Source organism: Lytechinus variegatus, chromosome 11 (assembly GCF_018143015.1).
Source record: "Lytechinus variegatus isolate NC3 chromosome 11, Lvar_3.0, whole genome shotgun sequence".
Classification (NCBI taxonomy): Eukaryota; Metazoa; Echinodermata; class Echinoidea; order Temnopleuroida; family Toxopneustidae; genus Lytechinus; species Lytechinus variegatus.
In genome coordinates, this window is record NC_054750.1 from 24,170,430 (window position 1) to 24,197,679 (window position 27,250).

The 27,250-nt window shown below is 35.8% G+C and overlaps 1 protein-coding gene across 1 annotated transcript in view; it reads right to left on the bottom strand.

Moving 5' to 3' along the window:
- Positions 1 to 9,590: 9,590 nt before the first annotated feature.
- Positions 9,591 to 27,250, bottom strand: part of LOC121424401 (structural maintenance of chromosomes protein 2-like) — a 45,546-nt gene continuing 27,886 nt past the window's right edge. Inside the window, exons 15-24 of the mRNA XM_041620070.1 lie at positions 26,674 to 26,809; positions 21,092 to 21,216; positions 20,037 to 20,230; positions 18,546 to 18,689; positions 17,843 to 18,037; positions 17,176 to 17,376; positions 14,474 to 14,599; positions 12,567 to 12,718; positions 11,952 to 12,099; positions 9,591 to 11,029 (exon numbers count right to left, since the gene is read on the bottom strand). Coding sequence (XP_041476004.1) covers positions 10,808 to 11,029; positions 11,952 to 12,099; positions 12,567 to 12,718; positions 14,474 to 14,599; positions 17,176 to 17,376; positions 17,843 to 18,037; positions 18,546 to 18,689; positions 20,037 to 20,230; positions 21,092 to 21,216; positions 26,674 to 26,809 — 1,643 coding nt within the window. The 3' untranslated portion in view covers positions 9,591 to 10,807. The remainder of the gene's footprint in view (positions 11,030 to 11,951; positions 12,100 to 12,566; positions 12,719 to 14,473; positions 14,600 to 17,175; positions 17,377 to 17,842; positions 18,038 to 18,545; positions 18,690 to 20,036; positions 20,231 to 21,091; positions 21,217 to 26,673; positions 26,810 to 27,250) is intronic.

Genomic DNA, 27,250 nt, shown 5'->3' on the forward strand with positions numbered 1-27,250 from the left:
TGAAGTATGTATGTAAACATGGTATAGTATTGCATTTTGTTTGTTTTATAAACATTAAAAAAAATTAGTTACTTATGATTTAATCACTTTTAGTAATAAAGTGATTTGGAATCTCGAACCACTTGCTGGACATTCCCATCAATGAACTTTGGCCCACTTCACCAAACTTTGGTAGGGTAATGAACTTTATTATTTAAAAACTATTGAAGTGGAAATGACCGTAACAAGTGGATGGTTGGTGCACCTATTGAAATTCATAACACATTTAACATGCTCACAGAAAAATTAGCGAAATGGAAGAAATGTGTTCATCTTTTTTTCTTTGGAGCAATTAATTTACAATAGACAAGATTATGCAAAACAACAGGGACATATTTCACAACAAATTTATGATTATCTTTACTTCTTAAGTAGGGTAAATACTGTGGCAACATATGGCTCAATAACCAAATGAAATCAAGGTTTAAATGGCAGTTACCAAATTATTGTAAGTCTTTATTACATAATAAGGCCCAGCTATTGAAGGTAAAAGATAGTAGTTGCAGCAAACAATTATTTAATGAGAAAGTATTTGAAATGAAGGTTAATTGTCAAAATATTAACATACATCTAGATCTGGTACATTAATTTAAACTTAACTTTGTAAAATCATGAAATTTTAGTTTAAAATTGATAATTATGATGATCACTTACACAGAAAAGCATATGTGGGACAGTGTATTAATATTGCTTCGAAAAATACCCAGCACTGGATGGAATTCCGTGCTTATTTTGCTCATTTCTCAGCAGTCGCGCATTTTCTGTCAGAGCTACTTGGCACATATTTCTTTATTTATACATAAAAACACTTTGGTGATAATTTCATTTGATTCTGTTTGAACTCATTTTGAGATCGTTACAAGAACTGGTATTTATTTTTAACAAGTAGGCCTTTAAAGGGGAAGTTCACCCTGACAAAAAGTTTATTGTAAAAATAGCAGAAAAAATAATAAAAAATATTGCCGAAGGTTTGAGAAAAATTCATCGAATAATTAAAAAGTTATTAGAATTTCAATTATTTGATTTGTGACGTCATATGCGAGCAGCATTCCTACACAGCGAATGGTAAAAAATCAATGAAATGTCATTTTCTCAGAAAATTGAAAATGGTTTTCACTGTAACTTTTGTATATCAATAGACAAATGATTCCACACCAGATCATGAAAAGAAAACAAAATTAAGTCATCAGGAACCATACAAAATTTGAAATTCATACATTTTATATTACATAACACATGGGGCAGCTGCTCGTTTATGACGTCACAAATCCCAAATTTTGAACTCTAATAACTTTCTTACTCTTTAACAGATTTTCCTCAAATCTTCACCAATATTTTTTATTATTTTTTCTGCTATTTTTACAACAAAGTTTTCTTCAGGGTGAACTTTCCCTTTAATTTAGGCCCAGGCATGAGACTCATAGGCAGTTACCTGTGAACTTTGCTCAGTTATTGAACAAACTTTTGAATCATGTTATTGTTATATATACATGTAACATATACACCACAGGGTGAAGAGGAAGAGGTAGTGTATTTTAGCCTTCCAGCATCAACCATTCTGACTCTATTCATATCCTGTTAGCAGCAAATATTCACATTTACTTTGGCTTTATTTACATCAACATTACCTATTTTTTCACCCTCGCCAAACTTTTGAAGCTAAAATTGGGAACTCTCACCCGGCAAAATTATAAATACAGAGAGAATCTGTTTTGCACACTTTCATGCAGACGTTATACTGGAAATGGAAATAATCCAGGGACCCCTGTGTTTGTGTCAAGTTTGAAAGCCATTAGTGTCAAAAATCTTGTCAAAGCCTGACTGTTGCCAATTCAAGATTTACAGTTAAACTTGACAGCCATCCTAATAGTTAATTAGTTTACTCCTTCATTCTAATAATTAGATTACTCCTGCAATATGGCTATTATTTTACCGTGAAATATTGTAAATTTATATTGTTTATTCAATTGTTGCATGGAAATAAAATAATAAATCAATCTGGATTAGATGGCGCTGAGAGTACATGTACTGTAGATGTACTGAATAATAATCAGCATTAATAGACCTTTATACATGTAATTATGCAAAGTTCACGTCATCATGCCGCCATTTTAAAGGATGAAGCGATTGCCTTGCCTATGTTGATCTGCAGCTGGTGCACCTCTGACAACTCTGTTTACACATATTCCTATATCCTCTGAGGGAGGGCGCTATAGGATTGTGATGTCATATGCATAAGGTCTGTGACATAATGAGTAAAGCAGCATTCAAAGAAAATAACAATAGAAAAGTTGTTGTATTTTACCTCCTTTGAATTTGTTTAGTGCAGAATGGGTTAAATAAACAAAATCAGCCAGACGTGCAAAAGTGAAACTTATAATTCTCATTATTTCTCTCGAACGAATTCATAGCACAAAGGGTTAACCTTTAAAAAAATCAGACAGGCTTGAATAACTGAAACTTACTTAAGTCAAGGTAATCACTAAATCCTTGATCTATTCATTTTTTGTCTGTATAAAAAGTAAAGTGCAGTTATCTTTTCATGAGTAGACCCTCTCATCAGTTGTGCTTTACCAAAGTCAACGGTATTAAGCTTTTTTTTAGTTGTATAATGCCCAAATTTTCTAAATCAAAGTGACATGTATTTCATCATGACATTAATGAATCCCAATAGATTTGACTGGCGCAAGACTTATTGGATATACTTCCCACAGCGTAAGAAATCACAAGGGCTATGGCGATTTCACCCAAATGACAGCCCAAATCGCCACTAAAATATCCAAAATTGAATTTTTGTACGGCTACCATCTTTTCTCAATATCTTCCATAAACAATATCCAAGAATATTTAATATTGTACACAAAAATGTAGCCTTTGAAGTGAAAGAAATAGCCCCCAATATGATAAAAAAAGTAGCCCCTTAAAAAAGAATTAGTTCCTACCCTGCTTTCTTCCTCTTGTTTTGAAACTTCCTGTGTTTTTTTTTATTTCCGTCTTGAAATTTCTTTGAAATTTTGTGGATGAATCTGTTTGATGAATGTAATGAATTAATAAATGACTACTACATGTATTTATTATTGAGAGCTGGATTTAAAGGATGTAATGCTTCCCACTGCACTTCTGATGCTACAGTAAAGTTGTAGGGGGCATAAGCAAATGCTACATATACAATTTCAGTGATAGACTGATAAAACTGCTCCTCACCAGTTGTAATTTTCATAATTTTGGTTTGAATATTAGCTTTATTCTACACCGATATTTCACACCTGTTCTATGAGCACAGCACTCATTTATGGTACATAAGTTACCCAAGCCCTTTCTTGAATAGATCTCAACTATAGGAAACGAGTGTTGCCATAATTCATCATCTCAGAGGAATATGCTTGCTGATTGTAGCGCAGAGTCCTTACTGGGCTGAACTCAGCTACACAGCTCTGTGGTGGCCGTACGGCGAGTCGAAAACAGCCGTTTTATTAATTTTTATTCAAACCACCTATTATGTAGCTGGTACCAAAAATGTTAAAACGGCTGTTTTCGACTCGCCGTAGAGCAAATGTAACCGAGGTATAAGGGTTCAGCTTATATTACATACATATAGCTTTCCTCTGTACAACAATATAGGAGCTCCCTTTTCACCACTCTTAAGCTTATTTCAGCTCTATGATGATCAATTATGGCATTTCTGACTTTCCATAGTTGATGATTAATTATGGCATTACTGGCTTTCCGTACCTAAGATTGATTTGGATCACTCACACTCCGGTGAAAGGAAACACTAAACAACCAAATACTTTTGTACAAATATACAAAATGTGCTAGACTTTTAATATTCTCCAATTTGGTCCGTGCGCACAAGCAAGAGACATGCATTTCAATCATTAATTTCATTTCCAGTACACGAAGGACACTATCGGCATTATTCACAAAATATCTTTTGCTATACATGGTATAAAAGGTGTTGAGCCTGATCACATGAAAGGCATTGTCTGTAGGCAAATTTTATTCCCATCTTGATGAATTACTTTCTGAAATAAACAGTAAAAAAGTTGAGCCCCACATGGAAGGCACTGTCTGTAGGAAGATTTTATTACAATCTTTATGAAATAAAGAGTATAAAAGTCGTTGAGCATCACATAGAAGGCACTGTAGGAGGAATTTATTCCCAACTTTATGAAAAACTTCAAGGTGTTGAGCATCATACTTAAGGTACTGTAGGTAAATTTTTATTCCCATCTTGATGAAAAACTTCCTGAAATAAACGGTATAAGCTTTGAGCCTCAAGTGGAAGGCACTGCAGGAAGATTTTATTACCATCTTTAAGTAAAACTTAATGATAATACATGGTATATATTAAAGGCTCTGAGCACCACATGGAAGGCACTTCCGGAAGATTTTATTACCATTGATACTTGATTCTGTCTGAGACATAACAAGAGAAAAGCATTTTTGTAACTTTTAAAACGATGATTCTTTATGTATCTTTATGATTTACTTGTTGGGTACTGTACATGTACTTCAAGTTTTTGTATGGATGGGCTCAGAGAAAAGGTAAAATATTTCTGAGCTGTTCCCTACCTACTATATGAATTAAAAACTTTATGTACACATTTGTGCCACTGCATACCATAAATACAATGTACACACCATATTTTATACATTTATTTACAAAGAAGATCACACCATGAATCATTTCCCTTCATAATACTTCAACGAAGATAACATGGATATCACTGCATTATTTACAACCACATTTACCACACTAGTCCATCTAACTCTATAGTCAATAATATCTTTTGTACAATGAAGAGATAGTATGATCGGAGAATGACAAAAATGGAAGAAATAAGATTTCATATCCCGATAATGAAAGATGGAGATATATACAGTATAGAGAGAATACTCATTGTTCATTTAAAACAGAGTGGACATTTTCATCTCATCCTGGGGTCCGTTGCAGAAAGAGTTGCGTTTAAACGCAAGTCAAAAAATCAATTGCAAGTCCCAAATGCGCGCTGTTGATTGGTTGAATATGAAGTTGCGCACGATTTTTAGAGTTGCGTTTGATTGCAACTCTTTGTGCAACGGGACCCTGGTCATATTCATACATGAGAATCTGAGTAGTTTGAAAAAGGTTATAAGGTCATATACACAACTCCATGGCAACTGGATTTTGAATTGGAGCATGTTTCCATAACATTGCAACCTCTTGCCATAAATATGACAGGAAAAAATTACAGAAAAGGGAGCATGTATACACAATCTGTTTGTAAGGTTTTTCGGTGTCATCAGGTTTAAACCTTGCTACATGTATCTCTTGTATATGATTCTTATTTTATCACTCAGAGCGGAATACTTGTACATGGAGGAATGTCCTTTAACAACATACAAGTACATTACAATTTACAAAATATATCATTGGAAAGTAATCGCATGTACATGTAGTATAATTTAACACAAAATATCCAAAAAGTTTCGACATTTAATTGAACTTAAAATCATTGTACCTCTGAATGGACTACCTGATTAGATAATTGAAGATTTCCCTGTTTGACTACTTGTGATTTCTTACTCAAATATATCTTAATATAATTTCATCAGGAAATTCAATAAACTGAACATTAATATTCAACATTGCATATTCCTCAATATGTGTAGAATCATGGCAAAATAAATGAAATCAGAAACTCGGTAATACCAGCACCAAATCCATTCCGTAAAGCCAAATATCACCGACTAATATTTAAAAATAGGAAAGTGATCTTGGATGAGCCCTTTAGATTTCACAAAAAAGAAGTATTTTCTGTGGCCAAACTATGTTACATAGTAGGATTCTGTTCTGAATAGGGCTTCCATGAGTTATTACCAAGTATTTGGATCCTAATTAAATGAAGAGTAGACAAAATTTCACCACATGGGTGTCATATATGGTAATATGGTAAATTGCCAATTCGTCTACTGCCAACTTGTCCTCTCACCACATGGTCTGATTTCATTTATTCTAATGCCATTCCGTCCATCAATACTTTGTCTAACCACTTGGTCCAATCATCACTTCATCTAATCACCATTTCGTCTCATAACCAGTTGGTCAAATATCCATTTAATTTTCGTTCATTTTGCACAATAACACTTAGTCAAATTAGTCCAAATGGTGTATGGACTAAATGGCTATTGGACCAACTGGGTAGTGGACAAAATGGCAAATGGACAAATTGGCAATTAGACCATGTGGATGAACCGATGGTAGACCAAATGATAGTGGATGAGTTGGCAATTGGACGAACTGGCATTGGACCAAATGAGAATAAACCCATTATTTCACCACATGGGTGTAATATTTCGCAAAATGGCAGAAGCTGGTACTAGTGTTACAGGATCAGGATCGATTGGAGATTAATCTCCAAGACAAATCTGACTGATGTTCTAAAGATAGAATCTCGTATCTGTTTGTTATGTACACTAGGCTGTGTTCAACTAAAACTGTTATACCATGGAAACATGACTTTCAACTAAGCCTGAGTCATATCGATTATTTTGAAAACCGGTGTTCGACAGCTCTAATTCGATCGAACATCGATGCATCGAATATTGAAGGCGGGGAAAATTTAGTCTTTTGTTTTTGCGTCGATGCGATGCGCTTTGCATATGCACTACGCACTGACGGTATGCGCTGGCGTTGGCCGGGTGAGCGTTGCACAAGCAGATGACAGAGCAAAGTTCGTTTGTATTTTCCATGATCACAAAACACACAAAAAAGGCCGGGGACCAAAGCAGAATTCTTCCCAAAATATCTTCAACAATGATATTTGCAGATGACAACATATAAGTTTAAAATGAAACAATAATTAAGACATGAATCACGCAGAGTCGATCCGAATGATTTTCGGTCGACTAGCATTCGCAGTCCATTCACCAGCCCCGTCCGCAGCTCCGTACACTCACTACTCTCCCGAAACGACAGGCGTGCTTGACGTCAGCGCCAGCAAACAATTGCAATCAACGGAGAGCGCTGTAACTTGCCTGAGATTGTGTAGTTGGATCCAAAATGAGCTACAAATAAATTTATGGGAATAAATACGTAATTTTCTCTGGATGGTCATTTGAATTGCTATTCAATGCTGATATAACGATTGTGAGGAAAGATTGTGGAATATGAGTTATGACGATGTTCGAGAATTAATCCTGATAATGACAATCCAGTTTTTTAGACGCAATTGAGCATGCGATCAAAATAAATACGAATGTTTCGAATCAAGCCCTAAATTCATCTAAATTATTACGATTTAACAAGATTTTATGGTCATACTAAGAATATTGAAGCAAAGTATGTTATGTTCATATGGAAGAAATAATACTGGGATTATTTCTATTGTTGTTCCATCTCTGGACGTCTCCTCCAAGCTCCGAGAAAATAAGCACAATGCGCATGCGTGTTTGATGACGTATGACATATTTTCCCATTCATGAAATCAGAGCCCAAAGTTGGGCACAAACTAGCTTCAAATTGATGGGAAAAAATATCAAACGCAATTTTCTCTGTTTTGTCATGTAAAATGTTATTATATGGTGATATTACGAACTTGAACAGAGTTTTTGCATGTAGACAATGTTCGAGAATCAATCCTGACGTGATGATTATTTTTTTTTAGACAAGTGCACTAGCTCGACTCAAGAAGTCAAGTCGATCGTCATGAGATGTCCGCCATTGAAAATTGAAACGAAATACAAACGTTTCACATCAAGCTCTAAATTCATATTAATGATTATCATATGCAAATTATTGTTAAATATTACGATTAAATAATGTTTTATGGTCATGATTTTAATATTGTTCATGAAAGCAAGATTTATTTTACGTTGATCGCGTCAATTTCCGGCCATTTTCTGGTTTGATTAAAGAACAGTACTGCGCATGCACGATCGATGGCCATGACTTCCATTCATGAATTCATCGTGCATAAATTATCTCGGCACGAGCAGACGAGTAAGACTCGAACTATGATCGAAATAAACTTCAAATTAATGGTGAATAGCATCATAATTACTCATTCGGTTTCATTTTGGGGGCAATAGAAATCAAGTAAGTAGTAGTAAAGTTGGACATTACTGATATTTTGATGATTGATTGTGTAAACCAAACGAATCGGCCGGCCGACGTATTTTTTTTTTTTTCGATGCACCGATTTTGCAAAATCTGCACCGGTGTTCGATGACATCGATCGAACACCGATTTTAAAATCGATTCGACTCAGGCTTACTTTCAACAACATTGAGTTCAATCAACAGGTGCATTCACACAGCAGGTGTGTTCAAACAATTTTCATTTGGTTGAGAAATGTGTTTTGAATGGCCATTCTACAGAATCAATAGGTGTGTTTGAGCAATATTTCATCAGCCTTAAAAACATCTTTCAAAACGTCGACAAGAAACAATGAGAATGTGCATTTAAAAAGGTGATTCGGCAGAACCATCAATCTCAATCAATCGTGATATTCACACATTATTGCGTACATGTACATGCCAAGCTGACCTGTAATTCCTGGTTCATGAAGTGTGGCTTGAAATGAGGGATAAAATATTGCTTGAACACAGCCTGCTGTGACTATGTTTGATGTTTGCATTCTGATTTTGTGAACATGTTTGTGATTCTAGTTTTGAAAACTGAAAGAAAGCATCCCTACATGTAGTTCTTGTGACTTCTCCAGGGCTGTTGTCAATCCAAAGTTATCTAACAGGATACCTGAATGAAATATCGCTTGAACACACCTGCAGTGGCCATGCTTTATATCTGCATTTTGATTTGTATGAACACATTTGTGATCGAGCTAAGACAATTGAATGAACACATCCCTCATTTCTCAAGACTTCTCCAAGGCAGTTGTTATCAATCGAAGCGTTGACTTTACAGGATAACTGAAGTCAGAGTTTGTAGACTTTGTACCGATAAGACCCAATGTGGTTGATGCTGATTAGGATAATTTCTCACCTAATAACAAAGAGGTCAAACCACTTCTGCCCCCATTAATTAAGAAAGCATATAGACCAATTTCAAGACAATAAACAGCAACACAGTAAAGGTTCACTGTTCCGATTAAAGGATCGTAACGGTTGTTCTCCATGTAAGTAACTTCTCTTTTCAGAGACCAAAGGTGAGGAACAATATTGGAATTTATCCCCCCCCATTAAATGCACAGGAAATCACTAACACATAAATGGAGCAATTTATTTTCTCCAAAATGGAGATTCTTAAAAAATAAGTCACCTTCCAGGAGTGAAATGTACATGTACATGTATGCCACATTTACAAGCTCTACATGGGGGGGTCAATAATGATCACATGACAGCTATCGTTGGTTTTGATTGGCCGAGAAGCAGAGGTCTCCTGATCTGTTACTATGGGACATGCAACTGTTACTAGTAAATGAAAAATAGTCAATTAATGCTGACAACTTTCATGACACGGTCCAAAGACTTCTCTCTTCTCATTACCCCCTAGAAGGGGAGGTTGCAATTTTCGAAAGTCTAATTTTGTCAAAGTTTTTGTTATCAGACAAAGCATAGATTACTCGCACAATTGCAAATTTTTATTTGCTCACAAATACGATTCTCGTTTAAGAAGTTCAGCGAAAACTTTTCCCCTCGCTCAATCCTGACACCATCTTTCATACAGCACTATGAAAGATTACAATTCAGAGCTTTAGAAAATCTCCTAATCAATGGTCATCATATGGAGACCTTTGAACATCTGCTATCAAGATACTTCAAGGTTTTTGACAGGCATTGCAACTGTATAAAGGAGTACGCTTCTTCCGTGAGATATCAATTACGACGGGAAAGGAAATCACGAACACAAGGTCTGCTACTGAATCAGCGTTATTCCATCCTCGTCTAACTGGAATCTACTATTTATATTACACTGCTATCACGTCATCCGCGATAGCCTATCATCATGTTTTGACAATAACGGTTAGCGTTATCAAAGAAGGCCCACTCATCTATCTGGTTCTTATCATCGAGTGTTTGATCCCGACCCTGAATTGTCAAATTCTGACAGCAGTGAACCTTTGCTGATCTTACCCAGTCAGATACCGGTAATCTCAACACGTCTCATCTTCCAGTCTTATCTTCGGGACAGGTTGATACCACCGTACAGAGTCTGCCAGTTCTTATAAATAACCCATGCATCAGCTAAATACAATCTTGTGAGTGGGTGCAAGGTTGCCCAGAGATCGACTGCGTTGGGAAGCAGATATGGAAATGTCACATGCCTCGATGAGGGCAATGGCCTTGGGGGGGAACTATTCAAAACCTTCTTATTTACAAATCATTATTCAATAATTTAAAAGGATTCAATTTTGGTTATAGTTATTCTGATGAACATTTTATTTACACAGCAGAAAATACAGACAATTGAAGGATGACCATGAAAATGAAAATGCAAATTTTCTTTGATCACAAGAATATTCCATCAAACTTTCCTTTCTGATTACACATATCAACCGAGAGAGAACCAACATTGATAAGGCTATATGCATTTTACCACCACAGTAGAATTCAGTAAAGTACACCTCATATGTGTTTTAGTTGGCATACTTTCTTTACTCAAATCAACATGTGGTTACATGTATTTTCAGATTTTTCTCATTTTCTTAAAAATCCAGCCCAGAACACTGATGCAAAGAGATAGGAGACGGTGAAATGATATTTTCAGAAAAAGTTTGAGGTCACCTAATGTATCAAAAAGATATCACAGAAGTAAAGCATATCATCAGTTTGACTTTTCTGCCAACGGCTCCGTCCTCGCTCTCTTTGCAGACGTCTTCTTGGTGGTGGTGCTCTTGCCACGAGCGAAGGATGCGGGAATGGCAGGCGGGATTGACGACTGCTGCTGGGCGTAGCGTGTTACCGTGGATACGCCATCAACAAACTTGGTCTTGAAGAGCACGTTGGCATTGTTGAACATTCCGTCTTTAAGTGACACCACAATGAACTGTAGAGACAATAGAAAATGAAGTGGAATATTGTTGACCCTTTAAGGAATTTTTTTCATCAGTATGTTCTACTTAATGATTCTAAATATCATTCCCTATATATTTAGAAGCTTTGAAGTGCCATTTATCTGATGAGATGGCGAGATATGTAGGAGAAAATAACTCGCCATGATGACGTATAACATTTTCAAAGTCGACTTTAAAAGATAACGTTTCTCACAATATCTTCATAACAAGGCTTTTAAGTTGGCTTGGCAAAAGTACTGGTATTGTATCTTGCCACCTTCATTATAAGTCAACACAGCAAGATCAAATATCTTGCTGTCTTGTCAAGAAGATGGCACTCTAATGCTTCCATACTCAAATAGATCTTTTCAACCGAATTTGCTAATAAATGAATTTTAGCAAAATTTTCATTTTAGCTCATTATGAATAGCTTTACAAATAGCTATCTACATGTAAAAGACCCTTAAAACCTGTTGCAAAAAGGGTTGCAATTAAACACAACTGCAAACTATATCAATGGTGCCCAAATGCATGTTTTTGATTGATTTGTATTATTTTTTTGGGGGGCATTCTATTTTCACTTTATTTTTTCAAAGCATTCTCCCCCTTAAATGATGTTTCTGTAATGTGTATGAACATCAAGTGCAATACCTAATCTTGCTCTTATTTGATTGTCTTATTTTGTTAATTTGTAAACTTCCTTTCAGGTATTTTTCTATTTTCTGATAACTTTGTACGTATCAGTCTCTGAAATGTTTTTACAATATCTCTCAGACAATAAACCTAATTGAATTGAACTCATTGAAAATTAAAGTGTATTTGATGTTTTTTTATCTAATAGCAAATCTTTTTGAAATGGATTTCACAGCTTTCAAATGCTGTTAATCCAGAAATGAAAAGCCTTATACTACTGACCTGTGAATGTTTAAAGTGAGTCCTGAGCATCTGTCCGATGTTCTGCGTATGCGAGAGATCCAAGGCTGCGTCTACCTCATCTAGAATGTACAGAGGAGCAGGTTTGAAGAGCAGTAGGGAGAGGATCAAAGATAACGCTACCAACGATCTATCAAGAGAAAAACAATATAAAAGTGAATTACTTGGAAGTTTAGCAGACAAATTACAAAAATACATGAAACAAATCAGAGTAAGGTTTGAAGAGCAGTGGGGAAACCGACAACATATCGAGTGGAAACCAACCTCATAATACTGAAAGGTGGAAAGAGAAAATATAAATGTATATACTGAATTTTCCCAGAAGAAGGTAGATGACTACCAAAAATTTGGAAAGTTCATAAAGAACTTGTTGTTATTGCAAACTAGCATTACTCGTGAATATTACAATTTGTTTCGCATTTCTGATATATATATATATATATTCAAATTTCAAGGTAGTGGAATTTGATTTTATTCAAATTTGCTTGAAAATAAGATTTTTGCAGGAAATGAGATTTTAATCTCTAAGGCAGTGGCAGGTATGATAACAAAATGTCTTCACTAAAATAATCTTTGTAACTGCGTGTCCTTCTTTACCTTTGACCTCCGCTGAGCTCCTGCAGACTTTCCTTCCAGACATCTCCAAAGGCCACCTTGACCTCCAGCCCATCAAGGATACCCATACCCTCTGGTGGAGTCAGCTTGGCTGATGTACCCGGTAACAGGGTTGAGAAGATGGAGCCAAAGTCCTGTAGGGGGATAAGACAGAAATGATTTATTGTGTCTGATACACAACGGTTCAAAGGTATACTGCAGGTTGAAAGTATTTATATGTAAATAAATAAAAGCAAATTCACAGACCAAAATGCAGTAAAATCTGATAACAAATAGCGAAGTTATTGAATTCAAAGTTTAGCAATATATTGTTAAAACAGTAATATGCACAGATGTGTCCCTACAAGTTGCAGCAATAAATATCTAATGCACTGAATCAGTTAATCCAAAATTTTTTAATTCTTGGAGGAAAAAAATGAATAAACTTAATTTCATATAATAAAATACAAAAGAACAAGTGGGGATGTGACATCATCAGTTTGCTCATTGAATATTCATAAAGGCATGCCTAGAACTGTTTCACTGGAATAATGCAAATCTTTAAAACACCATAAATTTGTTTTTCCTTGTCTGATTTTGATCAAATTTTCTTTGTTTTGTTTTTCTGATTTTTTTTCTGATTTTTTTTCTGATTTTTTTCATCACAGGCATCTAGTAAAAAATCCCAAATGAGCATGATAAAAGAGGAGATGGTTAAGAAATACCCTCAATGAACAAAATGTTACGGGTCTGGAACTGACAACTGTCACTATCAAACAATTTGACAGCTTTTTTAAGTGGCAAGAATAAACATTCTAATTGCATGGAATGGTCAAGGCAGTGACAGACTACAAGGAAAACATCAGAGAATGAAGTACATGTAGGTGAAGGCCCAAAACATACAGAACTCTACAGAATTCTATTGTTAAACAAAAGCATTTAAATGTTTTATGATGCAGAGGAAATTAAGCTCAATAGCCTGAATTGGTCAAGGTTTTAACAGATTTCAGGAAAAACACCATGGCTGTGCCCCTGAGGTTAAGCAACAAGGGGTTAATTAGACCAATTAAATTGTAAATGGCTATAAACTAAACAACCAAGATGTAAAGTGTCCCTTGCATATGTTTGAACAAGAAGATTAAGCAATGCATGCTGTTCTTCAAATGGAAAACAGCATACCTCCCAACCCGTTTAATTGGAATAGAGGGATGATATTGCTAAGAAAATAGGAATAAACAGATTTTCCTATAGGATTGTGCAGTAAAATCATCAAGAAAATGCTTAATACATGACGTTTGCTCTGCTATAGATTCCACAGAGTAATCAAATGATTGAACTTAAACCCTAGATTTAACAATATATCCTATCAACCTAAACCTAACATAAAACCTTATTGCAACCCTAACCCTACATCTTATGTTAAATGAAGCCCTGAGAAATCGCTGCAGGAGCAAATGTCATGGCCCCAGGGGCCCATTGCAGAAAGAGTTGCAATCAATCGCAACTCTAAAAATCATGCGCAACTCTAAAAATCATGCAGAACTTGATTTTCAACCAATCCACAGCGCGCATTTTGGACTTGCGATTAATTTTTTGACTTGCGTTTAAATGCAACTCTTTCTGCAACGGGCCCAGAAAAATAGGAAAATTATTACAAAGCAAGAGATCAGAATGGTTGAAAATTGATATTCTTTCCTCAAAATTCAAAATGGTTGAGAAGTATGGAAAACAGTATTCCATGGCTACAGTACAGGACAACATGAATGAATTTCTTGTGAAAGGAAACAACACCATGGTCGGGATCATTACAATGCAAGCGACAAGGAATTTCAATGCAACTTTAATTTGTTTTGTTAAAACATCCAATCCTAAATAATGTTGCGGCAAAACTGTAAGATGTAACTTGTTACCTTATTGACTTGTTGCCACGCTTTCTTGAGAGCCTCGTTCTTCTTCTCGTCCAGTTCTCTGATCGTATCCATGATCTTCTGTTTGTCATTCTCAACGATACGCTTCTTCTTCATCAGCTCATTGTACTGGGATTCAAAAGCAAAAGAAAGAAGGGCATTTGAGTTTGACATTTTTGGTTTGAGAAGAAGAAGGGGATGGCTAAAGAATGAGAAAGGGTTGAAGACGGAGGATGAACTGAATCATGGAGGGAGGGGGTAAGGTTCATTGTCGTGACATTCCAATGTATATCTTCAGCACCACATTTCTACTAGTACTGCAACTGACTTTTCCTCTGTCCTTACTATTACTTCTATGTGATTACATTCTTAAAATCTACTTCATAGCCGAAGTGTATAAACGTTATATAACTGTCTATAATTTTCTGGCTGAGGATGAGGTCGCTGATTATCAAAAACATGTTCCGATAATCAAAATGTGTTCTATTCATGATTTTAATCTTCAACTCACCAAGTTCATGGCAGTCATATATTACACACGTGCGTAAATCAGCATTTCTCCTTCTCATTGATGGATGAGAATGAGATGGCGTCTGACCAGCCTGCAGTCTAACCTCTGTCGTTGGGGGTAAGCCCAATTCTACCTTTTCAGTATTTGTATGTTTGTACTTTGTACTTGCTAATTTTTAGTTCATTTTATTTGTCTACATGTACTTTGTAATGTTTTTTTCCAAACTGTAGAATAATTTGAATTCTCATAATTGATTAGCCAAGGCTCCACATTAACTTTTTTTGGTGGTGGCCCATTCGGGCCACCAAAACCTTCAAATAATTTTTTTTGGTGGCCCATTAGTAAAGTTTGGTGGCCCGAAAAATATAAAGAAAAACATTAATTTAAAATGAATAAAACAAATTGAAATATTCTGCAGTCAGTAACACGTACCACTATTCTTTGTACATCTTGTATGTAAATCGTGCTTGCTGTTATTTTACTTTGCTTATTTTGTGGTAATATATAAATTGTTCTATCATTGTAAATATGAAATGATTGAAAGAGAATAAAAGAATTGTATTGTTCCCAGGTTGTGGACTTTTTTAATCTCCATATCGACACACACTCATAATGGTAAAGTAAATAAATAGTGCATATAGCAAACTCAGATAGATTTACAAAACAATTATTTTTCCTTTCTTCCTTTTTGATCATAAAACCTAGATTATGCAGGCCCCAAATCCAGTTTATTTTCTCTTTTCCAGCATATTATAGCAGGAGAAAATCACAGAAAAATATGCTGCAGAATTAGAACAATGTGTAAAAGGGGGAAATAAACAAAAATCATTTTTAGAATAGTATACTGAAAAAAGAAATAAAAAATTGTAGAAAAATGAATAAGTGAAATAAAACAAAAGAAAAAATGAAGAAAGAAAAAACAAAGATCAGGAAAAAACATTTGAGAAAAAACAAAAGAAAATGTAAGAAAAATGAATAAGACAAAATTATCAAAAAATGGGGAAAATTATGATTATTATTCAGTAGAAACATGTTCTTTAATCAGGCATATTCAATGGGAAGGGGTATAAATGGTTTAATCACTGTAAAAAAAAATGAAAGAAAAAAATGAGAAAACGGCAAAAATTATCTGGAAAAAACAGTGAGAAAATTCCTTCCCTATATTTGACAAAATGATGGAAAAATTCACATTTCATATCAATGAAATGCCTTCCCAAAGTATTTACTTCCTTAAGAGTGGTTTAAGAAGTCATTTGTAAACAAGAAAGAAAGAAGCTGCCTATTTATTTTTGGCTAGAAGAGACACAGCTTCGAAATAAACCAAATATCAACATACATACAAATGCACATACGGGACTGTGATGTACTCACCTATGTGTTTTATGTGTATTAATGCATTTGGAAATCGGTCTTTTTGAGTCAAAAGAGAGGTCATAATTCCTGCTTTTAATGCTTGCAGATAATCAGGTTTCAGTAATACGGACTGTAGAAGGGCATTTCATTGGTGTAAAATGTGACTTTGACGTAGATTTTCAGAGTTCTGGGGAAGATTTCTTAGCAGTAACATTTCGTATCGCAGCTCCCTGAATTGAATTGAATAGTCTGCTTGCGCACAGCTAGCTGCAGTGGTTTCATGCACGCAAAGCTCAGCCAGACAGCCGGCACGGCCGGCTGAATAATAGTTACTGTATGCTAGCGGTAGGCCTACATACTGTCATGACTATGCAATCTTTGTGTGTGTGTATTTGTGTGTAGATTAACAAAAAAGGCGCATGACGAATTGGCTTGCAATTTGAACTGTAGAAAGTTGGTAAATACATGCAAAATCGGGAGAAAAATTGCGCTACTTTGAAAATTATTGGTTGCCCGATTCGGGCCACCAAAACTTAACATTTTTTCAATAATGGTTGCCCGAGATGAATTTTTGGTGGCCCCGGGCCACCGCTAATGTCGAGCCTTGGATTAGCATTTCTGGTTGTTAGAGAAAAACTTTCAATTACATTCTGTACTGTAACAGTCTCCTACAGATATGTAGAGAATTGCTGCACAAAATAAATTGTGTGTACTAATCGTCCAAAAATGTGGAGCAAATTGCAATGCGATACAAGGAAAATTATTCCCTGATTGTACAGATATGAAGAACAAAAATATAACTGACTTGAATGAAGTTTTACCATCTTCTGGAGCAACTCACCTTCTCCTCTGCCTTGCTGAGCATGTTCATGGCTCTCATGTTGACACTCTTTCCTAGCTTCTCCTTGGTTTCCTGCAGCTTCTGTAACCTGCGGCCATTCTCCTTGGGGTCCGAGCTGCTGAAGTCGTAGGCCGTGTTGGGTTGCCCAAAGAACTGGCGCTCCGAGGCGATCCATTCGTACTTGGCCATGAGGTTTTCCACCTGATGGTAAGACGGAAGTGAAAGAAATGTACTAAACCCTTTGACCACTTGAACCAGGTGGTCTCTGTACAAAACCTATGGGAATTACAGGATATGGTAGTCTACAGGTTAACACTCGATGTGTCATAGAGTCACTAGATTGTGGTTGAGTCATTTTGAGGTTTCAAGTCACTTTAGTTCCCGTAAAAACATAAATGGGTTAGTGATATAGTGGGTAAGCCAATTTCTAGATATCTGTGCCAAAGAGGCTCTCTGTCAAGCATGTGGCACCAACACAGTAGCTTCTACTTTGCCAAACCATCAAGAACTAAAACAGGGGATTTGTTTCATGAAGTCTCTAGTTACTGGCTTCTACTGACAAACTGCTCTTATCCAATCAAGTGCAAATATTCTAGTAGCTCATATCATTAGATTCAACCATGCCGTTGATTCACAAGTTTTGATGAAACTGGAACCTGATGCTTACCCTATGTACTGCATCAGCACTGTCTCTCTGGATCTTTGCAGCAACATGTTCTTGTTCCTTGATCTGAAGCTGAGTGTCCTGGTCTTCTTTCTTCAGATCTTCCCTCTCGCTGATCTTAGTCTGGATGTCTTTGTTCTTCTCTTTCAGTTTCTCCTTCTGTCTATCCAGCTCCTTCTTTGTATCCTTCACCTTGTCCTGTGAAAAAAAAAAAAAAACAACTTCTCTGTTGACAAAGATTGTTTTAAAAGTATGTGTAGGTATAAAGGATATGTTAAACTTGCACTTCTTTAGAACAAATGCCTCAATATGCTCATTTGATGGTGTATTACCATCATAATTTGCAGAGTCACATTCCTATTCATTAAATTACTAATTTGAGAACGAGTTGATCTAAAAAAATAAATAAAAATAAATTTAACAAGCCAAGAGTGCAAATTTTGTGATAATCGAATGCCAAGTAACAATGTTTACAGGATTCAGAGCTTGGTCTTAAAATCAATGTACAAGGCTTTGTGTATAATGGGCTGATGATACCAACCAATACGAAACATAAATAAATGGAAAAATAAAACCAAGAGTATTGCCAGGCTGATTTAAGAGCAATACTTGTAGGTACCATATTTTTATATCGGGCAATATTAGGGAAAACTGCTCCTCAAATTCCCCCATAAGTTTGAGTTCACAATGTTATATAGTCACTGACCTTTGATTCCTTGGCCTGTTGTTCCATCTCTTCCTGCTGAGCCTGGATGGCTTCAATGGCCTGGTCACTAGCAGTCAGCTGGTCATCATACTTGGTTATTTCTTGCTTCAGGTTGTCCACCTCAAACTTTAGACTGTTCATCTCCTGATGATTGATGTAATTAAAAAAAGCAAGACATTACAATCAATCCCTTTATGGAAAAGGGTTCTATACCATTTAATATATCCTTGATTTCTGAATTCATATTTCAAAGGAACCTACAGACTCTATAAGCTCTGCTTTTTTGCAGGTTCCGTCACATTTTCACACCCACTTATTGTTAGAGTTATCTACTGATGTCCTTTGCTATACTAAATGATTTGCCACATTATATTCTGTATTATAATAAAATTTATAATCTTGTATTGTATTGCAATTTACTTTGTGAAATATGAGAATAAATTCAAATCATACATCAAGATGGGTAGATAGTTCTTGATTGAGAGGCTTTGTCTGCATTAAGGTTGTCACCAAAAAACTCTTTAGTGGTGAAAATTTACACTTTTTAGTGATTAAAAAAAATGCCTGACACCTTGCCAATGGGCTTAACCCTAAATAGACTGGGCTATTTCGACGCCTAAGAAGACTTATGATCTCGGCCGTTGATCGCGCCATCGCGACGAAAATTGGCATGCGCGTTACCCATGGCATTATCTACAAAACTATAACATCAAATTCTGCAAAAAATCTCATGTCTCATTAATTATGCTAATTTATGCGTAAAATCATAAGTTTGCTCTAATTAATAAAATAATGCCCCTGAAATGCTAATTTTTGTTTCACATACTCTAGATAGGCATCTGATCAAATTGATTTTAAAAAAAAATGAAAATCACATTTATTTTCTTATGTATTCTATTGTTTTCTAAATTTCTTATGTATTTCTTTGTTTTTTGACTTTTTGTTTTTTATTGTTTTTTCAATGGAAATTGTCTGGGACTTTATTTTGACCATAAACAAGATAAAATAAATTGATTTTAAGCAGTAAAAGGAAAAATAATGATACATTTATGAATTTTGGCTAAGAACACTATTTGCATTGGATTTGTACACAAATTCACGTTTTTGAGTAATTTTGGGTCTGCATGCACTTACGAAATGTTGCGTAATTTTGGAACCGCGTACCCGGGGGTCACAATTGTGGTCTCAAAAGTTGCGCGAGACTTGAAAGTAAAAAGTCAGCGAGCGACGCGGTCAAAAAATTGCGCGGCAGATTTATCGCGAAAAATGTCGAGGGGGGCTGAATCAGCCCCCCCCAGTCTTTTTAGGGTTAAGGGAGACAAAAGCTGATATATTTTTTCAGGGTTTAACAAACGGGAATGCAGAAGCTGAAAATACATGTATCTGTATTTATACAGATTTTTCAAAAAGGAGTTACAGTGGGTGAACAGGCTTTCTCTTCACCAAAAATCTCGACTGTACCTATAAAATCATCCTAGAAATACTACAAACCTGTTGTTTTTCTTTCATTTGCTTATTGGTCTCCTCAGCTTTCTTCTTGGCCTTGTTAACCTCCTGTTCGGCTGCTTTGAGTTCTTTCTCTCTAACGGCTGCAGCATTCTTGATCTTCTCCTCAAGGCTCTTAGTTCTCTCTGTCATCTCCTTCTGTTTGGTCTTAGCATCCTCGATCATCTTCCCTTGCTCCTCTGTGTAATCAAAATTATGAAAACAGACAATGATTAAAATGTCAAGAGAATGCTAAATGGACATATTTAAGGATGCCACGCATTATTTTCAAATCTTTAAATAACTACTTCAAAAAAAAATCATCATCATCACTTCATTGATGGTGCACAGAATTTTCAATATGACAGGGGCTTTTCATACATTACTAAGATTCTTTTATAATTCCAAGTGTTCAATGGCATACAACTAATGTAAGCATTCAGTGGTGATTCACAGAAATTTGGGAGTGACTTAGCAACACATGTTCAAATGACAATGAATGATATTTAGATTTCATAAAATAATTTTTAATAAAAAAGACTTTTTTACATTACATGATTTACGTATGAGATTTACTTATTTTTTTTTATTTTTTATTTTTTTTATCTATTCTTTTTTTTTGGGGGGAGGTGGGTAACTTTGATTAGAGTTTGAGACACTGACAAATAATGTATTACATTTTTTTACATCTCCTGCAAATTATAACTTCTAGACAAACACATTAATGATCTTGGCCCGAATTCTGACGTTGGGTTTAACTTAGACTATGGTCTAACTCTGTGCTAAAATTATGAGAAGCCAAAAGTGTCAACATTTTGTGTTTGCTGCGCTCCTCCCTGATTCATCAATGGTGAAGACAATCATCCTTTTATACTTCCTAGACAATTATGAATGATTTCAGAGCCAAATGATCTGAAATATGATATCTCTACTGTTAGTGATTTATGTAACAATTGGCTATCCATACTTACGCCACAACTTTAAACCTGAGTTTAAGTTAAACCAGACTTCAGAATACAGGCCTTACTGTCTAACGAAACAGATGCAAACATGCCACATACCAACAGATGCTTTGAGCGCATTGATTTCTTCTAGTTTGCTGTGATGTGTGCCTTGCTTCAGCCTTTCTTCTAGGAGCTGTGCCTCGTGGACCTTGAGATCATATTGTTCCTTCAACGCTCGCATCCTGTCAACAACCATACAGAAAAAACATTGTCATGTTTCATAGAAAGTTGGAAGCAATAGCAAAAGTTGGAATTCCATGATTTTACCCTTAGCCTATCATATTGGAGCATTACAGTAGCTTATAACACTAGCATGTAACCACTATGGAAATTTTGATGTTTATTGGAGGCAGAACCTTTTTTACTATGATAACTGATATAATGGCAAAAGTTACCATAATCAAGTCTTTAGGAAAAGGACCTAGATGAACTTCATAAAAATTATATATTTCTTGCAAAGGTTATTTTTGAAAATTTCAATGAGGTAATAGGATATAAGAATTTATATGACACCTAGAAAGATCCTTGTCATTTTATTTTTTTTTTACATCGATCATTCAGCCTATTTCTCAATGACTTCTTCATCCATGCAATTTGGGGTCCATACAATTTTGTCCATTGCTAATACCACCGGAGCTAAACATAAAAACACTAGTGTTTGCAGTGTGCATGGTGTCTGCAAAAAAATAACAGACTGCGTTCGCATTGACTGCACTTCTATTCAAATTTATGATAGTCAGATGACAATGATCTAGCTTTAGGGGTCATATAAATCGAATGGTGAATGTTCTTTTCTACATGCAATGGACTGAATACTTCATTCTGTGAAAAATGAAAATTAATGATCCATTCAACTTACTACACCTCGTTGAATGGATCATTTCATTTTTCACCTCATGAAGTATTCTGTCCATTGCACTCATAAACATTTATTATTGTATAATATTTTGGGTATCCCAATATCTTTTGAGAATCAAGTCAGTGAGAAAAGAAGCATATACCGTAAGTAACGGTGTATTAACCGCACCTTTTTCTCGGCGGGATAGTAGCAAAAGTCGGGGGTGCGGTTTATACACGGTGACGGGTCTGAGCCAGCCCGCCGTAACCCCTCCCGTACATGTACGTTGTCTGCCAGTTCACAACACATCGAGTGGCCGGGCGTAGCCGCCCAGGCAATGTCGTTTTGAGGGGTATGAGCCGCGGGTAATGGGAATCGATTAATTAAATATTGTCCATAACAAACGCACCCACCTTCATGACACTAATTTTGACTTTATTCTCGATTCAAAGTAGTGAAGTTCCCTGGCTAATTTAAAAGAGACGCCAAGCACACTCGGTAATATTTTGTCACCGCTGAGTGAGAGTTGAGTGAGCTTAGAGATTGCATTGTAATGTGGTTATAGTGCGACTTAAGCTGGCGCTATAGCTATTCAAAGTCCCGTTTCGCGCCAGCTTGTTTTTTTTCCTTCCTGTTTGCTTTTCATAAGATACCATGTAAGCCACGCACGAGAGAGACGGCACAAAGCCGTAAAAAACAACTAAAAAAAAGGTCAATTTCTTTGTTTCTTGAACCTTCCTGTAATCCTGTATCCAAAATTCATGCTAAGACATCAAATTTCTGAAATTGATTGTGAGATTTTGATGCAAGAAATGTGAATGTTTCTTCCTCCTACGCTGGGAAAGACACAGATCATGATTTGATAAAATGTACTGGCATGACTGGTACTGTATCGTAGTTTGCAATGTACATGTAATGGCAGTGCTGTGTGTGTGTACACTGTGACTGTGAGGTGAGTGTATAAGTTACCAATATTGTCGGGATTGTTCTTTCTAATATTTGTAGATGAATTGATCAAGAACAGCAGATTTCCGCATACCGGTAATCTCTTTGGATACTTTGAAATCTTAAACTTAGTTTTGTTTCTTCGTACCTCAAATAAGCATGTAAATATGAGTTTTTTTTTTTTTTTTTTTTTTTTTTTTTTTAGTCCAAAGTTGGGGGTGCGGTTTATACACGGGTGCGGTTAATACACCGTTACTTACGGTATTACATATGAACAGTTATACTATACATGTCCGCCCCAGCCCTTCCCCCCAAAAAAGACCTAACCAGGGTTCCCACAGAAATTTGAAAACAGAATTCCATGACTAAGCCTGAGTCATATCGATTATTTTGAAAACCGGTGTTCGACAGCTCTAATTCGATCGAACATCGATGCATCGAATATTGAATCATGAGGCGGGGAAAATTTAGTCTTGTTTTTGCGTCGATGCGATGCGCTTTGCATATGCACTACGCACTGACGGTATGCGCTGGCGTTGGCCGGGTGAGCGTTGCACAAGCAGATGACAGCAAAGTTCGTTTGTATTTTCCAAGATCACAAAACACACAAAAAAAGGCCGGGGACCAAAGCAGAATTCTTCCCAAAATATCTTCAACAATGATATTTGCAGATGACAAAATATAAGTTTAAAATGAAACAATAATAAAGACATGAATCACGCAGAGTCGATCCGAATGATTTTCGGTCAACTAGCATTCGCAGTCCATTCACCAGCCCCGTCCGCAGCTCCGTACACTCACTCTCCCGAAACGACAGGCGTGCTTGACGTCAGCAAACAAGTGCAATCAACGGAGAGCGCTGTAACTTGCCTGAGATTGTGTAGTTGGATCCAAAATGAGCTCCAAATAAATTTATGGGAATAAATACGTAATTTTCTCTGGATGGTCATTTGAATTGCTATTCAATGCTGATATAACGATTGTGAGGAAAGATTGTGGAATATGAGTTATGACGATGTTCGAGAATTAATCCTGATAATGACAATCCAGTTTTTTAGACGCAATTGAGCATGCGATCAAAATAAATACGAATGTTTCGAATCAAGCCCTAAATTCATCTAAATTATTACGATTTAACAAGATTTTATGGTCATACTAAGAATATTGACGATGTCAGCAAAGTATGTTATGTTCATATGGAAGAATTAATACTGGCCGGATTATTTCTATTGTTATTCCATCTCTGGACGTCTCCTCCAGATCCAAGCTCCGAGAAAATAAGCACAATGCGCATGCGTGTTCGATGACGTATGACATATTTTCCCATTCATGAAATCAGAGCCCAAAGTTGGGCACAAACTAGCTTCAAATTGATGGGAAAAAAAATCAAACGCAATTTTCTCTGTTTTGTCATGTAAATGTTATTATATGGTGATATTACGAACTTGAACAGAGTTTTTGCATGTAGACAATGTTCGAGAATCAATCCTGATGTGATGATTATTTTTTTTAGACAAGTGCACTAGCTCGAAGTCAAGTCGATCGTCATGAGATGTCCGCCATTGAAAATTGAAACGAAATACAAACGTTTCACATCAAGCTCTAAATTCATATTAATGATTATCATATGCCAATTATTGTTAAATATTACGATTAAATAATGTTCTATGGTCATGATATTAATATTGTTCATGAAAGCAAGATTTATTTTACGTTGATCGCGTCAATTTCTGGTTTGATTAAAGAACAGTACTGCGCATGCACGATCGATGGCCATGACTTCCATTCATGAATTCATCGTGCATAAATTATCTCGGCACGAGCAGACGAGTAAGACTCGAACTATGATCGAAATAAACTTCAAATTAATGGTGAATAGCATCATAATTACTCAATCGGTTTCATTTTGGGGGCAATAGAAATCAAGTAAGTAGTAGTAAAGTTGGACATTACTGATATTTTGATGATTGATTGTGTAAACCAAACGAATCGGCCGGCCGACGTATTTTTTTTTTTTCGATGCACCGATTTTGCAAAATCTGCACCGGTGTTCGATGACATCGATCGAAAACCGATTTTAAAATCGATTCGACTCAGGCTTGTCCATGACTTTTCCATGACTAAATTGCTGCTTTCCATAACTTGCTTTCTTGTACCGTTTCCAAAATCACACACATTAAGATGGCGTCCATAACTTCCCCTCACAGCCATCCATTCCACCCACTACCTTACTCATGACATGTGCATCTACATGTATTATCATTGGTATATGGTCTGTTTCTGACCAGGGTACAGTACCATTTTCGCTTCACCAACATCAAGATTCAAAATTGTCTTGAACACAAACTCATGTAATTTCTTGAACTGACAGATTTCCATGAACTATTTCCAAATTTTCAGAGCATAGCATGTAGATCTTGTCACAAAAGTGAACTATACAATACATGTAGATGTAAGTGTCAAATTTTCCAGGCATATTGAAATTAGGATCCTGAATTCACCTTTACTACAAAACTTCCACATAAAAGCCATGGAATTCTGTTTTCAAATTTCTGGGGGAACTCTGGATTATATGGAGATGAAACACTTTACATATGTCACACATGAGCCAATTATTACAAAAGAGTGACATTTAAGTTTTACAATAAGGTGACATGAAAAAAAAGGCTAACAAAGACATCCTCATCCTAAAATTCTCAACATAGTGCTGGAATTCACTCTACATTACAAAAAATGAGGCCATTTGTGATACAACTTGAGGACACCAGCCAAATCAACAAGTGTATTTCTCTATATGCTCCAAAAATAATGAGGATATCTTGAAAATTGGACATTTGATGCCTATTTTGGTATTTCATTAAACTTTATTTCCAAGTAACTTTTCCAGAGAGGATACATTATTTGACGCTAAAATAGCAATTGAAACATCTTGTGTGACTAAGAGATTCAGAACCTTTTGAATGTATTGTGTTCTGATAGCCATGCTGGTAATGCTTGATCAGTTGACTTGATATGTCAACTAATTGCCATGAATGTTGAGTAAAATTGTACAAAACTTGACATTTGAATTCTCTAAAAACAACTAAGAATGCAAAACTGGTTACAAAATGTGACATATTAAAAATACATTGACTGATTGGCATCTCATATCATTGCAAATAAGATGAAATTTTCTGTAGTCTGGTTGTCCGAATTTAATGTCAGGAGCAATCAATTTATCCATGGCCATGAGTATTTTGAGTGAGGAATGTGGATTGTGGCTGTGTTATACTTGTATTCACAAAAACGTTTTTATTAAATGTTATTTCAACCTTGCTAGCCCTAACACTAAGTCATCTTGGATTTTTAAGCATACAGACAACTGACTGGTCTTGAAACTTACCTAGTGTATTACTTTGACCCTTTAAACCATGCTCTAGACACCAAACTCATATTCCCCAGACAGATATTGAACAAACTATGTCCTTTTATAAAAAAAAGTTACATCAGACATCTTGGAATTTGAACATAAAAACTAGACCAATGAGTGTCAATGTAACTTGTCCTTATATTTTGAGCCTTGAAACCATAGTTTAGACATCAAAATCATATATCACCGGTGGATATAATTAAGTATGAGAGAACTTTGCAAGACACGACAAAACGGAAAGCTGCCATAGCCATGAGGTAAATGCAATTCCATGACTTTTCACAAATTTTCCAAATTCCCTGACTTTTCCAGGACCACAAATTTTTCAAGGATTTTCCATGACCGTGGGAACCCTGCCTAACAAACCATGGAATTGTACATTCCCTGTCAAAAATGGTCTTAAAAATCAGGCAAAAATGCAAAGTTCTAGTAACAAGATAATCTTACTTGTCTGCAGATCCTCTGATCTTGGCCAATTCTTTCTTGACAGCATTCAGTTCTTCCTGTTTCACAAACAAGGCTTCTTCAACCTCCTGAAGCTCTGCTAGCTTACGCAACACTGAAGAACTGTTGTTCCGCGCACCTGAAAAGGAAATGTAATTTTCTTATCGTTACTTAAATCATCCACATTAGTCTTCGAATAGATACATCAAAATGACATACTAGTATGCCTGAGACTTTGTAATTGCTGTTTGCACGCTGTAACTGGCGGCAGTAACATAAAATAATGAATTGTATCGTATGACGGAATCCAACAAATTAAGTTGGACAATGCCAGTTAACAACAATTTTGTACACCCGACCCATATTTTCTCTATTCTCAACTCATTCAATGAACAGCTGAAGCCAAGATAATTAGAAAGCATTAAAACTTTACATATGAACTAGAATTCAGAGACACATTTCAGGTAGGTTCCAGCAATAGGGGATCGGATGTACATTATTTCATGGAATTGCCCGTACGCATGATAAATGCCCTGTAAGAGCTTACTTTTATGCTTCTTCAAGATTTTCCAAGTGTTAT